The following is a 14,796-nucleotide window of genomic DNA, read 5'->3' on the forward strand; positions in this document are numbered from 1 at the left end:
GGCTGGCAATATGTGGTATGATGCCCTTGTGTGATACTGGGCAGTGGCAGCAAGTCATGGCTCCTAGTCAGCCACGCGAGAAGGAGGTGAACAATCACAGTGTACTCTATATGTTGCTAAATTTAGATGCTCAAGTAGCAAGTATTTTGATGCGTGGGTCAGAATAAATATATTTTTAACCTATGTATTCTCAGTGATATATCAGGATATAAGTTAAGGAAGAAGACATGAAATTAAAGTACAAATTCTCATTTTAGTTGTTATATTCTGTGTAAAGAAACTGGCTAGTAAAGGGCTTAAAAGAAAAGTTCTGTCAACCAAAATCTTACAACTATGCACTAAGTGTTCCTGTAATTACATTATAATATTCCTTATTTGTTCTTTAGGTTACCAAGCTAAGAAAATAGAAACAGCTATCAAATCAAACTGGAAGTAAAAAGTTCCTACTTAGAACACAAATGGTAGGTATTAAAAACATTTCCACATCTCGGGCTTGGGACTTAGCTCAACGGCATAAGCACCTGCCTTGCAAGCAGGCGGTTGTGAGTTCGATCCCCGGTACTGATAAAAATGAAAAAGACAAAAAACAAAACAAACAAACAAAAACATTTCCACATATTAAACAGAAGAAGTTCAAGAATGGCATTTTGGTAGGGAAGCAGAACCATGAAGAAATTTAAACTTTAAGTACTTCTAAGTGTCTCATAATTGTTAAAATCTTCCGTGCACTAAAACGTTTAAATGTTAAGCTACATAATTAATTTTTAAGTTATTGCCTTTATTCAAATAGTTAAGCAACTGACTCTCTTGAGAATCACAATGCAGGACTGCGAAAGCAGGGTAGATTTTTGAACACCCACTGAATAACAGACATATGCTTGAAAGTATTTTTATTTTATTACATAATTAAAACAATTAAAGTATTATAACTATTATTTATTTTTTGAGACAGGGTTTCACTATGTATTGCAGGCTAGCCTTAAACTCTCTTATGAGGTGCAGGCTGGCCTCAAACTCACAGCAATCCTCCTGCCTCAGCTTCAAAACTGATGGGACTACAGGTGTGTCCCACCATGCCTAGCAATAATTAGTTATTATTATATAATTTATTATATTTATATCTACCTGGAGATGAGGTTTTTTGTTTTTTTTTTTGGTGACTCTGAACCTTAGGGGAGATTCATGGCAGCAGCAAAAAACAAAAACAAAAGAAACAAACAACAACAAAATAAAAAACAAAAACATTCAGGAGATAACATGCCTGGATACTTACTTTTCTTTTACTTCCAGAGCTTCTCCTTCCTTGTCCTTATCTTCATCAGATTTCTCTCCTTTCAGCATGGGCTGAGAAATGATATCATCAGTGAAGGAACTGAAGTAAGATTTGATAAACTGTGGAGATGGCATCAAAGGTTCACGATTCTGAAATTTAATATTTATATTTATCAAAATGAAAAACAATCTCAGAAGTAGGTATGCTAAAGAACAGTAAGAATAGCTACTGTAAAAACTGAAATTTCATTTTCAAATAACTGAAGAATGTTAAACTCTACCCCACAGGACAAAGACAGTAGAAATGGCTAGTTTCAACAGTTCAAAACAGCTCTTAAACAGATGCTAAAAAAAATGTTACATCCATTTGCTCTAGGCTTGCATGTGAAGATCAGCATTATAGGGAAGTGCCATTACAAGTCATACCTTAATCATACTTCCTGTTTTAATTTCCTCTTTTTGACATGGCTACGTCACTCATGATTACAAGAGTGTTTTCCTGTTTGTAAAGTAGCATTTTTAAAAAGTTTTAAACAAAGAGGGAATAATAGTCATCTTTGGGTCTTTAATTTACAAAATTCAATACATAAAGAGCTTAAAATAAAAAATAAAATACTACACAGCATCAAGGATTGAACCCAGGACCTTTGCACTGAGCTACATAGCTACCTTTTTACAATTTTTTATTCAAAACAAGAGTTTTACTAAGTTGCTCATGCTGGGAGTGAATTTACAGTTCTTCCACCTCAGTCTCCTAGAGTGCTGGAATTTTACCATCTCTGGCTGAAAACAGGATATTTAAAATATTATATATAACAAATAGCATTACTATTTGGCAGAGATGTAATGTCTTGTATGTGTAGGATGAAGTCATGAGGGCTCTCTTTACATGAATGGATTAGTATCAATACCCAGGAGTGGTTTAGTTATCAAATCAAGACAATAGATTCATTATAAAAATAAACTCTTGCTCTTATGATCTCTTGCCTTTCTGTCATGGGATAGTACAGCAGGAGGGCCATCCCCAGGTGTTACTAACTTGATATTGGACTTTTCATGTCCAGAACTGTAAGAAAAAATTTCATTCCTTTATATCATTTAATGGGAAAAGCTTACATAGAAATTTAAACAGTATTTACTTGAAAGTGAGTAAATCATGGAAGTCTTTTAGTTACTTATTTTAGCTTAGAAACAAAGCTATTGCCTCTCTATCTTCCACACGGGGTTATAAATTTATAGTTTAAAATGATGTTTCCGGTAATGGACTTATGTAACAAATGAAAAGGTTACTTTCTAGTTGTGACACTTATTCAGTGAGGTATGACAAAAAACAGTTGCAATTCATCCCCCTTGAATTACTTTTTTTTTTTAAAGCCAGTCAAATTTAGCAGTGGGGGGGGGGTTGTGGTATACCAACTTTAGTGACACTAATGTTTGAATTACTTTCTTCACTTTGAACACATTTACCTAACTGTTCCTACCACTTTTTTTTCTTTTCCTTTTTTTTTTTAAATGGTATCAGTAATCAAACTCAGGACCTTGATAGTCCTGCCATTTTCTGAAGCAACTGGGGAAGTTCATCTTCATGAGTGTCTAACTGCGTTCTTGTAGCTGTTTCAATACCTGAACTAATTCAAAACATTTACCTTTCATGATCATTTGACTTTTGGGGAAAAACAGCCATGAGTCACATGGTGCCAGATCTGTTGAATAAGGTGGATGAAGACAAGCTGTACATTTTTACTTGACAGAAACTACCATAAACATTTGATCAAAGGGCTGTGTGGTCACAAAATAAGATGAATGTTTAAATTTAAAAACTGATTATAGTGAAAGGCACACTGCCATTGATGCTCCTCACAATACTCAAAATACTCTTCACTCAGAACACAACTTGTCATTCCTATTGGTACTGTCTACTGTAAGTTTTGAAAAAAATTTTTAAACATTCACGGCATCTTTTGATTATCCCTTGCATGTGAAATGTTATTAAACCTCTAATCTCAGCGCTCCCAGCATCCCATCCACAGTTACAGAGACTCTGAGCTACTACTTTTTTGTTTTGTTTTGTTTTTTGGTACAGGGGATCGAACTCACAACCTTGCACTTGTCAGGCAGGCACTTACCAGTCACTGAGCTGAATCCCTGGCCCTCTGAGCTACTAGGGTGATATTTCTCTTCAACAGTGGTGGCAAACCTATAGTACGTGTGCTATTGTGTCTCCCATTTAAGACAAAAGATGTTAATGTATGAGTTGCTTTTCTAATTTGGGCAGTGATGCACTCTGTTGGCACTCTGTGATAAATAGGATTTTGGCTACAGTTTGGGCACTTGGTCTTGAAAAGGTTTGTCATCACTGCTCTTGGAGATTCACAACCCAACCAGCACATTAAATTTCCACAGTGAAGAAGCCTGTTTTAACAGTTTAACTGTGTTAACAGTCATAGATAGGAACTTAAAATCCATTTAAGAGAAAAGTCATTAGAAAGAAAAAAGAACAGCCTTGATATTACTGACATTCAGCAGTGAATCTTCAGTGATGAAGACAGTGATTCTCTGTATTTACATCTCTCACTGGACATTGGCCATATTAGGTCTTTTATACAGAGTAATAGCCTCTTTCGCTAAATTTTAATTTTATATGAAGGGAACATGTTTTTGTACCCATTCCTTTCTGCATGGAGCTTTAATAATAGTCTGTTGAATTAAACTACCCACTACTAATACCTTAAAACAAATGTCCACTTACACAATATAAATTTAAAAACTAGTAATACACAACAGGGGTTAGCAAATATTTTCCTATAAAAGGTCAGGTAATAAATAATTTAGGCTTTCCCAGTGATAAAGTCTCTGTCTGCTGTAACAACCATGTAGCTTTATTTAGTCAAATGCAGCCAAAAATAATATATGCGTGGCTGAATATTGTTTGCAAAAACAGATGGCTTATAAGTCACAGTGAGGCCACCCTTAACATGGATGAATTCTAATCTCCCCAAGTACAGTAATGGACACAGCCTACACCCTTACTGAAAAAGAATATGCCACAAAAGTATGCCTCCATTCAATTTCAGTTGTTACCACAGCCATTATTCTCAAATTCAAATATATACACTATTTCACAATCCTAATTAATTTACCTTGTATTTTTCTTTGGCTTTCTCTTTCCCAAGAAGTTTAAGAACTTTATCAGCTAACAGCATGCTTTGTTGATTTTGGAACCCTTCTAATATACACACAGCAGTGACATCTAGAAATGATGGAAAAATAAGGATGAAATTAGTGCAGAGATGATTAGAAGTAACAAACAGGTACAAGGTAATACAGAAAGTCACTAAATTCATAGCCTGGTGGTGCTATTTCATTTTGAATAAAACTGATTATCAATACTTCAAGTCTCTCCCTTTCTGAGATTAATTTCCTTCACCTATGAAAAGGTTGGTGCTATGTAATTTCTGACATTGCTCTCACATTTTATAAATAGCAAATAAAACAAGGCATATTGAAATACTCTTCTGATCAGTAACCATTTCCATTTAGTTTTGCCACAGCTCAAGAAACAGTGACTTAAAATTAATTAATCAATTAATTAATTAATTTTCTTTTTGAGACAGGGTCTCACTGTGTAGTTCAGGCTGGCCCTGAGCTCACTTTGTAGCTCAGACTGGTCTAGAACTTGCAAGTATCCTCCTGCCTCAGCCTTCTGAGGCGCGCACCACCACGCATAGTTTAGTGATTTGAAATTTAAAAGATATGCTTCCTTAATTTCTTAACTTTTCTTCAAATAAGTATTTAATCACTGTTCCTTCTCTTTTTGAACTCAATTTCCCCCTTCACATCTTGCACCTCCAAACTCGTATGTCCAGGGCTGGTAACTTTAGCTAGTACCAATGTCAATGCCTTTTTCTCGTCCCATTTTTCTCTGAAACCCCAATCAACTTCCTTCCTGCCAATTACTATCTGTTAGTACTTCAAGGTCTCGTCCAAACTTAGGATTCTCTGTGTGACACCACAAAACTTCAAATTTTGCTAAAATGTTCTCTGAATCTTATCATTTGATAATCCAAGATTTTTTTTTTCTCAAAAGGGGCTTTGAAATGAAAAACAAATTTTTTTGAGGGAAACAGTGCTGGAGATTGGACCCAGGGCCTTATTAGAGCTTTTGCCTTTTAAAAAATGGTATATTGTGCTAGGGATGTAATTCAATGAAAGAGGTGAGCTTGCATTCACAAGACTCTGGAGTGTGATCTCTCGTACCGAAAAAGTTACTTACAAATGTAGTGAAAAGCAGTTTTAGCTTGCAGAAATGCCACACTGATTGTAGCTTCACGTCTTCTAGAAAAATGTACTTTAAAAGCCCATGGGTTATACTCTAATTGCAGTTTTGGAGACAGACACAGTCATTAGAGTATGCCAAACAAATATTTATAGCATCTACTGAGAATGACAAATTCACTTTGATGTTTTGTACCAACTGCATAATTTACAATCGTGTATAAAAATGAATTTCGAATATATTAAGGGCAAAAAGCAACTTTTTAAAAATGATTCCTCTCAAAGTTATTTTATTTCTTAAAATATATATTGGCTGTAAGTAGAAACACTATCACTTGCTAAGCCTGTTTTTCTGATTCCCTTATTCATGGTGTTATAGCCATGTTTAAAATGTGTGATATATAAATTCCAAATCTTTAAAATCAAGTTTCATTTGAAACTAGCAAACAATCTCAGCTAGAAAAAAGTACAACTTTTAAAGACATATGATTTCTGTACTCATAAGGCAGAGAATTTCATATAAATTTATAATGACCAGAAAACCTTTATGTATTTTTATCTACAAACACAAAAATACCCTCACCTTCTAAACACTCCTTCTTATTGTCTAGCTTCTCGTGGGCTTTTGCACGTCTAAAGAGAGCTTTCACATATTTGGGATTAAGTTCAACAGCCTTTGTACAATCTTGTACCACCTCCTTCCATTTTTGCTGTAAATGAAAAATTTTAAGAGTCACAATAATAAAAGTACTGCTCAACAGAAAACAGATTTCCAAACTTGACAGACCAAGTATTAAGAGCCCCACAATAGAAAAAGTATTCCAAATACAATGAGTTACTATTTATAATATATGTATATAAAACATCACATAAGTAAGTTTAAGGAAGACAAAACCAGATTTTTAAAAACAGGCAATGAACATACTCTGGACATTTTTCTGCCTCCAAACCTACCTGTAATTTGTGCTCATACCATTTCTTTCTTTGCTCCTGTTAAAACTAAGGCTGCATCCATCTTCATCAAATGTCAACCTTCTACTGGTGATCTTAATTTTGTGTCCTCTCTGCCCATGGACTGCATTCTTTCAGCTCTTCCTTCTTGGCAATAATCTGTTTCTGTTTTGAGCCATTCTCACAAATATAAAAACACTTGCTCTTGTATATTCCATGTTTTAAAACTCTCCTTTAATTCTGTAACTTCCTAGAACTACCCCACATGTCAGCACCTCTTTATTACTAATTCTCTAGATTTGCAGCTTTATCTCATTTCCATGTACTTTACTATCTTTCTCAATTTTCTTTGCTGAATTCTCTTCCTTTCCTTGATTTCTACATCATGAAATCCTTAAGATCTCATCTCTTGTCTCTCCCTAGGTAATTACATACACTGATTTTCATATATCAGCTAAAATTATAGATGATTTTGACATTTATCTGAAGCACAAGACCACTCTCCTAAAATAGACATTTCTCATTATAACTGCCTACTTCAGTTTCTACCTTCTGGTAGTAAAATCTTTCATCACTTCTGTTTTCACATCCATGCAACAGCAAGTTCTGCTGATTTTCAGTTTTTCTTTGTGTCTTACTTAAGTTACCCCAAAATCCTTATTTGTTCTGTCCCTACTCTCGCCCTTGCCAATATATTTTCAACAAAACCATTTGATCATCTTAAATGATGTTCTTGCCCTGCTTAAAACTCTCCAGGATTTCTAGTATACTCAGAATCAAATCCAATTTCATCTTTCTTCTACTGTTTGAACATGCCAAACTCTTTCTTTCAGTCAGAAGTTTAATACATACTATTTCTTCTATAGGATTCTCTTCTCTGCTGTTCTGTCCATTACTCCACTATATAAACATACAATGGTTCTATAGATGGTCTTTAAAAAGTGAAACTGACTGGCATATGATGACCTGAAAAAATGTATCACCAACAAGATTTAAAAGGAAATCATCTTTTTTTCCCCTCTACCCCATATGTAACTATTACAAAAATGGAAAGAAAAAAGTTGGAGAATAGCCTTAACTGGTTGAAGAGCTACTAGAGAACTTTAATTTTCTATACTACCTAACTTTATAAAAGCTAAAATATTTATAAATGGGCTATTATTTGTAACCAGTAAAAGTAATATTTGTTCTTAAAATGTTTTTCAAGGAAAGAAAAACAAAAATCTTACTAATTTCAAAACACTGTCGAAAATAAATTAGAGCCAGGCGTGGGTGGCACAGGACTGTAATCCCAGCACTTGGGAGGCTGAGGCAGGAGGATCACTGCAATTTGAGACCAGCCTGGGCTACAGAGTGAGCTCAAAGCCAGCCTGAACTGCACAGCAAGACCTTGTCTCAAAAAAACAAACAACAACAACAAAATAAAAGCACATTATATTTAAGCAGCATTAACCGAAACTTTAAGAAAACAGAAACAAAACGGAAAAGATAAAACAATCTAGTGTACATACCAACTGTTCAAAGGCAGCAGCTCTATTCTGATAAAATGTGGAAAGGTCAACGTTCTTCTCTGTAGGGCACAAACTGATAGCTTCTGTATAGCACTGAATAGCTTGTTCATACTTTCCTGCTTTAAAATACTTATTGCCTTTGTTTTTGGCTGCCTGGGCTCTATCAAGAGAGTTCTGAAACAAGAGAAAAACAAGTACCAACCATAATCAACATTTGACAGTAGACTCAGGGTACCCTAATTAAATGCTAAATTGATAAAACTAGTGTAATGGGTATAAGCCAAATGGTTCTCAGCCAAAAATAATTTTACTGGTTGTAGAAATACCCAGTCCTAGCATATAAGAACTGGCTGCCAAAGGTGGAAGATGCTGTGAGACTAAAGAAAGAGGCAAGCAGACCCGGGACTCTACATAACACAATGTATTAGGGGCTTACAAACAGAAGGGGGTCTTGGGTGAGCAGCAAGTCAAGAGGATCCCGACACCCAAAGGGAAGAGGAAGAGAATTATATGCTAAGCTAGATAAAGATTGGCTATAGGCAACCGGAATGTACCTATCCTTTCCCAAACTTTTATCCTTTCCTTTTCTTAACTCTGCAAAATAATGGGGTTTCACTGTAACATTTTTTACACACATATAATGTACTTTCTGATGGTATTTAGCTGCCCTCTCACCTTCCTCTAACAGTCCCCTTTCTACTTTCATGTCTTGTTTTTCTTCCCTAGACCCACACACGAGCACACACTGTTAATATGTCCAACATCAGTTAAGAAAAAGCCTGTAATGGCTGGCACAATACTCTTGGCTGGTCATCTAACACTATACTTTTGTTTTAAAGGGATTGTGATGTGTTTCAGGGTCATGTGGCAGGCAAAATGGTGGTTGGGACCAAGATGGCTGTGGTTATACCAAGCCATTGGAAATATGTCGCCTCCTGTTTGGTGACAGAATCTAGGGCCTCACACATGCTAAACACTTTACCATTACCTGGATCCCTACCCCTGAAAAGTTTTGACTGTCATAGAATGGGAGAAAGAAGATGTTATGAGCATCAGGTAAAAAGACTAAGGATGTTACTAGTAACTTTCTATAATGCAATGGCCAGTCCACCACAACAAAGATCCCAAATACAGCATAAACACTTCAACATCTTCATTATGATTGTTATTCCAAATGTGTTATTTGCCCATCAACAGATCTCTTGTATACACTCCTATCTTTGTCCCCAGAGTCTGCTTTCTGGAAGACTCAATACACATATACACACACATGCACACACACATACAGATTCACGTGGATAGTATTTAACAGGTAGTAGTTAATACCTGAAGAATTAACTACTGAGGAAAGCTGTGAAAATGTTTGAGAAGCATCTCTGTAAATGAATGAAGCCTCTTACCCAGCTTCCAGCCACCAGCTCCTTGAGCTTTGTGGTACATCCTCAAATAAAACTTGGTTATTCTCTGCCAATACCACCCAACTTTAAAAATGTAGTAGTAAACAAGACTCCATATACCTCGAACAGGTAAATACTGACAAAATAAAAGCAAAAGCAGTTACCATTATAGTTAGTTTATTTATTTATTTTTGGTACCAGGACATTGTGTTTGCCAGGCAGGTGCTGTGCCCAGAACTATAACTCTGGCTCTAAGATAATTTAAATAATCTGTGAAAGGCCAAGTTGTTCGATGCTCGAGGTATCTCTTACTTATAAAGAGAAGATGAGATGCCAAGTAAGATATCTTCTTATACCTACTCTTTTCTCCACTTAATTCATTTTTCTTTTTTGGTTTTCCCATTACACTTACCTTTTGCTTTTCTGTTATAGTATCACTATAGTTATACTTCTTTTTAAAAAGTATAGTGTAAATAAGGATTTGCAGGAAACAAAGAATGCAAATTCAGTGAATTATACAGACAACTTAAACTAGTATCAACAAGAAATATATGTACTTTAAAACTAACACGAGGGAAGATAAAGGAACCAAAATAAGCACAAATGAATAAATGAATGCAAAATCGTCCATTTGTCAAAAAGACTTAATCAGGTGCTAAAAGCTTTGAAATACAACTTAAATAGCAACTCTGAAACATATTTCAAGATATTTTAGGACTATGAAAGTATGCCAGAACTAAACTAATAGAGATAATACAGCTGAGAATCCTTTATGTAGAGTAGGCCTTGTGGGTGAAACTATCAAGATGACAGTTGGAAAACTTGCATTTGAGACAATCTCAACAATCCTCTTATTTCAATAGAAAGCAAAACTTGGGTAGGCAGTAATCAACCATGTCAGTAACAACAATAAAATAAATTAGATCTTCATATTAAGAACAATTTTGCCAAACATGGTGGTACATGCCTGTAATCCCAGCACTTGGAAGGTTCAGGCAGGAGAACCACCATGAGTTTGAAGTCAGTTTGAATTACATAAGGAGACTCTGTCTCAAAAAAATCAAAAAGGCAGATTTTCAAATTGTTTAAAACCAAAACTTACTAAGTACTGCCAGAAAGTATGACAAGACAAATTAATATAAAACAATTAAGGAAAAAGTTACAGAAGACAAATACTAACAACAAAGTATCAGTCAAGACAGCATCCAAAAGCATCATATAAAAAGCAAAATTTTACTGATAAAAGGCCCGACCTGACAAAATTATATAATCGTGAAACCTCAATAAAGCTTTAAAATATATCCAACCGTCTTTGATACTGAATGAAAATGAAAAAAACTGCATCATTTAAATACCTTACAGTGGGGCTAGAAAGGAAGACGGTGGCTTGATAACTGGGTAGAGAGCCTCTCTGAGAAAAACAACTCAGATGCTAAAATTTAACAATGTGGAGAAGATCAGGTGAAAGGAGAGGGATTCTCACGACCCAGGAAGAAACTGAGGAAAAAGGAAAAGAAAGAAAGGAAGGAAAAACCTGGATGAAAGACTGGAACCACACACGCTCACTGGGACCTATCCCGCGCTGTGCTGGGCGTGTCATGCTGGGTGTGCCATGGAGTCTGACGATTTACGGTTGCACTGAAGCCACAACCTCTGAAACTGGGAGTTGGTGAGTCCGGGGCCTTTGGTGGGAGGATGCGGCACAGCATAGAGTGGAGCCAAGGTGGAGAACTGCATTAAATCGCAGTGAGTGCTGGAAATTGGGTCCCACAGCGGGTGGGGTCAGCTGGTGGACATATTGGATTTGGGCAGGATAGGCCTGAACCCAGAACTGCAGTGGTGTCAGTCAGCTGCCCCTGGCCCAAAGAGGATTGGCGGGACCTTCTTGGGCTGAGTCATGCCCCTGGTTGGGACCCAATAGTCAGGGACAAAACTGTCCTGAACCTGTGACCTCCGCACAGCACAGACTAAGGTACTGAAGGCACTCTGGGTTGACTGGCTCAGAGAAGTGGGGCTAGCCTGCATCATCCCTGCATGTACCTCAGGTAACAGCAAACTGGAGAAAGCAGGAAGCCCCCAGCCAGCACACTTTAGAAAAACTGTAAGCAATACAGAGAGGGCCTGAGACCTCCACCATATACTTGTCTGAAAGAAACCAGAAACATGACAAGAGAAAAAATAAGAAAAAGCCTCTAGCCGCTGATCCTGGAAAAATAAGTCCAGGAGAGATAAATACAGAAGGGGTCCAGGGCAGCAATCATGCAATATTGGCCACAACATCAGCAGACATAAATAAATACCTTCATGACCTCATAGACGAACTTAAAACTGAAATTCTAATTCAAGTGAGGCAAGATATAAAAAGATTAATAAAAGAAATGCTAAGCCCCTCTCAAGAAGACAGATGGAAGAATGGAGGAACCCAGAAAAAGAAGAGAAACCTTTGGTGAAGAATATAAACAAAATCTAGAATACATGAAACAGATCCAAAGAGATTACCAGGAAATTAAAAGCTCCATTGAAAGCTGGCAAAATGCCCTGACAGAAACTAGTTAGCCTTTCAAAATTTGAAGACAGACGTGCAATGTGGGATCGTGAAAGACCTCTTAAAAGTAACAAGGAATCAGAAAGTAACAATACAAAGGCTAGAAGATGACAAGAGGATCTATAATTTAAGAATAAAAAATGTGAGTGAAGGAGCAGGAGTAACCACAAATGAATTACAAAGGCTATTCATAGAAATAATTAAGGAAAACTTCTCAAGTACAGGAAAAAGAAATGAAATCCAGATAAATGAGGCATACAGAACTCCAACCAACTCCAACCAAAACAAAGCTACATCCAGACATATAATAATCAAGAAATTCACCACAAGAACAGAATATTAAAACTGGTCAGAGAAAAGAAGCAAATTACCTATAAAGGAAAATCCATCAATAACGACAGACTTCTCAACACAAACTATCAAATCAAGAAGAGCCTGGAGTGAAGCAGTCCAAGCCCTGAAAGAAAATAACCTCCAACCCAGATTGATGTACCCTGAAAAACTCTCTCTCAAAATTAATGGAGAAACAAGATGTGGAGAACTGTGGGAGTTCGTGGCCACCAATCCAACCCTACAAAAAATACTGAAAGACATTCTGGAGAGAGATAGAAAAAAAAAAAAAAATACCAGGATTCCAGCAACAGTAGCAGAGAGGCCTCAATGAACGGGGCAGACAGTGGAATGAAGGAGAAGACTGGACAAATAATAGCAGAAAAATAGACTAGCAGAGATGAGGCAGAGAAGGTGGGCTATAATCTCTAATATAGATAGCCTTGATACACTAACAAAAAGAAACACAGGCAGAGTAGATCAGGAGGCACGATCCATTGACATGCTCTGAATAGGAAATACACTTAACCTGAAAGAGGGTTAATAACCTGAAAGTCAAAGATAAGAAAACAATGCTCTATGTGACAGGGAACCAGAGAGAAATAAGGACAACTTGTCCAGCAGCTGCAGACAGGTTAGAAAGTCATGACACTTTTGTGCAGTGGAGAACTACTCAGCTTTAAGGAAGGAAAGCCTTGAGGCTTTAGTAAATAAAAGGAATACAGCTCAAGAGCAAGCTCAGGGGTAAAAAGGTTCACCACCACTTAGACAGATAGTGGGTTGCCCCCCTAATGTAAAAACTAAAGGAGCTAGTGGGAGAATATCAATCCCTAATATACAAAGCACCCTGAGAAAGGGAAAGGGGAGGAATTGTCTAAAAAAGGAAGGCAGAGGACATTGCTAATAGTGTATCAGATTTAAAAGCCACATTAGTCTTATTGCTCTGTTTAGTTTGATTTTATTTTGTTCCAGTCTGTCTACTCATACTAGATTTGAGGTCACAGACAGCTATCTCAAAAATAGCAGGATATACTAGGGTAAATATCCTTAATTCTCTATTAACTTAAACTGAAGCCCTACGGTACTTACATTGTCTTACTATGACTGATCTTATTTGAATCTGGTTTGTTACACTGCTGTTTTGTCTTGACTGATTTTATTTGAATTTAGTATGCTTGATAGCATCATGTCTAAGAATAGAGGCAACTACACTGAAAATGATAAGATATAATAAGATACCCATTCCGGTTTGATTATTAACTGCTTTTGAAGTCCTACAATGTCTCCAATATTGTGTTTTTATTAAAATTGCTATATAATGCTATCTTCAATTATATTATGTCTGATGATGTAGACAATTCTATTGAAATAACAAGAGACAGCATAGTAACCATTGTAGATCACCTAATATTGTGGTTTTATATGTCTTTTTCATTTCATGTTTTTCTAGGAATGTTTTGTTGTCTTGTTTTGATCTGTTTTTCCCTATAGTACAGAAAGGATAGGTATACATGTAGAGATTCACATGTGTGAAGAATTTCTAAACAGTTTATGGGAATAGATTACATAATGCACAATGTAATGAACAGATACTCTGAAGAGACACTAAGATACCCAGTGCTAATTATGTAGCATTATGATATAAAATCTAGCAATACTATTATTCACTGTTTTTTGTTTTGTTTTGTTTTGTTTTTTAGGTACCAGGGATCTAACTCACAACTGCCTGCTTGCAAGGCAGGCGCTTATGCCGCTGAGCTAAATCCCCAGCCGCCCTATTCATTGTTCACAGTGACATTAGTCTAGTCTCTTATGTTTAATTTCATTATACGTAAAGATATGGACAGTTACTTCGAAGAGAATGAGACTCATTATGGCAGCCATTGTTGACTTCCCTAATGTCTGGTCTTGAAGATCTAAAATGTCATCATCCTGTTCTGATTAGTTTAGTAGTATAATGTTCAGTATGTATTCACTATGTGTGAAGATGTGGACAACTATTTGGAAGAAAACAAGAGAAAATATGATAAACAGTGAAGATCTCCAGTGGTCTTGCTTTGAATCTGTTTTGTTCTGTTTAATTTTACCCTCTTGAAAATAAAAAAATAAAAAATAAATTGACTAGTTAGAAAAAAAATACCTTACAGTATATTTTCAGTGCATCTTAGTCACCCAAAACTTTTCTAATATATACCCTAAAACATTGTCTAAGCACTGTTTATGAAGAAAATAATACGACGTATTAAATGCATGTGAGGAGTATTTCTTTTAAGAGCAGAATACATTGAGAGAAAGAAAGTTTCTATCTGAGAGAGAGATAGAAGGGGTTCTGAGTGGATTGCCAAAGACTTTCTTTTATAAGGGTTTTTATAGAGCAAAACCATGAAGTAAGGCGGGTCCAAGGTAGGAAAAAATGGGAAGGGCAAGAGAGGAAGGCATGAAGTGGGATAGAACTATGGTCAACCAGTAAGATTATGAATGTAATTGCTCAGGTAAAATTGATTAAACTGGGATC

The 14,796-nt window shown here is 36.2% G+C and overlaps 1 protein-coding gene across 2 annotated transcripts in view; it reads right to left on the reverse strand.

Annotated features, from left to right (window-relative positions):
• Tomm70 (translocase of outer mitochondrial membrane 70) overlaps window positions 1–14,796 on the reverse strand; it is a 40,204-nt gene that overhangs the window by 14,882 nt on the left and 10,526 nt on the right. For both annotated transcript variants that reach the window (XM_063224831.1, XM_003469247.5), the window contains exons 2-5: window positions 8,010–8,183; window positions 6,131–6,257; window positions 4,413–4,522; window positions 1,274–1,422 (exon numbers count right to left, since the gene is read on the reverse strand). In XM_063224831.1, the coding sequence (XP_063080901.1) occupies window positions 1,274–1,422; window positions 4,413–4,522; window positions 6,131–6,257; window positions 8,010–8,183 (560 nt within the window). The remainder of the gene's footprint in view (window positions 1–1,273; window positions 1,423–4,412; window positions 4,523–6,130; window positions 6,258–8,009; window positions 8,184–14,796) is intronic.

The sequence above is a fragment of the Cavia porcellus genome, unplaced genomic scaffold, assembly GCF_034190915.1.
Source record: "Cavia porcellus strain 051 isolate PalLab524CR breed Dunkin Hartley unplaced genomic scaffold, mCavPor4.1 scaffold_15, whole genome shotgun sequence".
Taxonomy (NCBI): domain Eukaryota; kingdom Metazoa; phylum Chordata; class Mammalia; order Rodentia; family Caviidae; genus Cavia; species Cavia porcellus.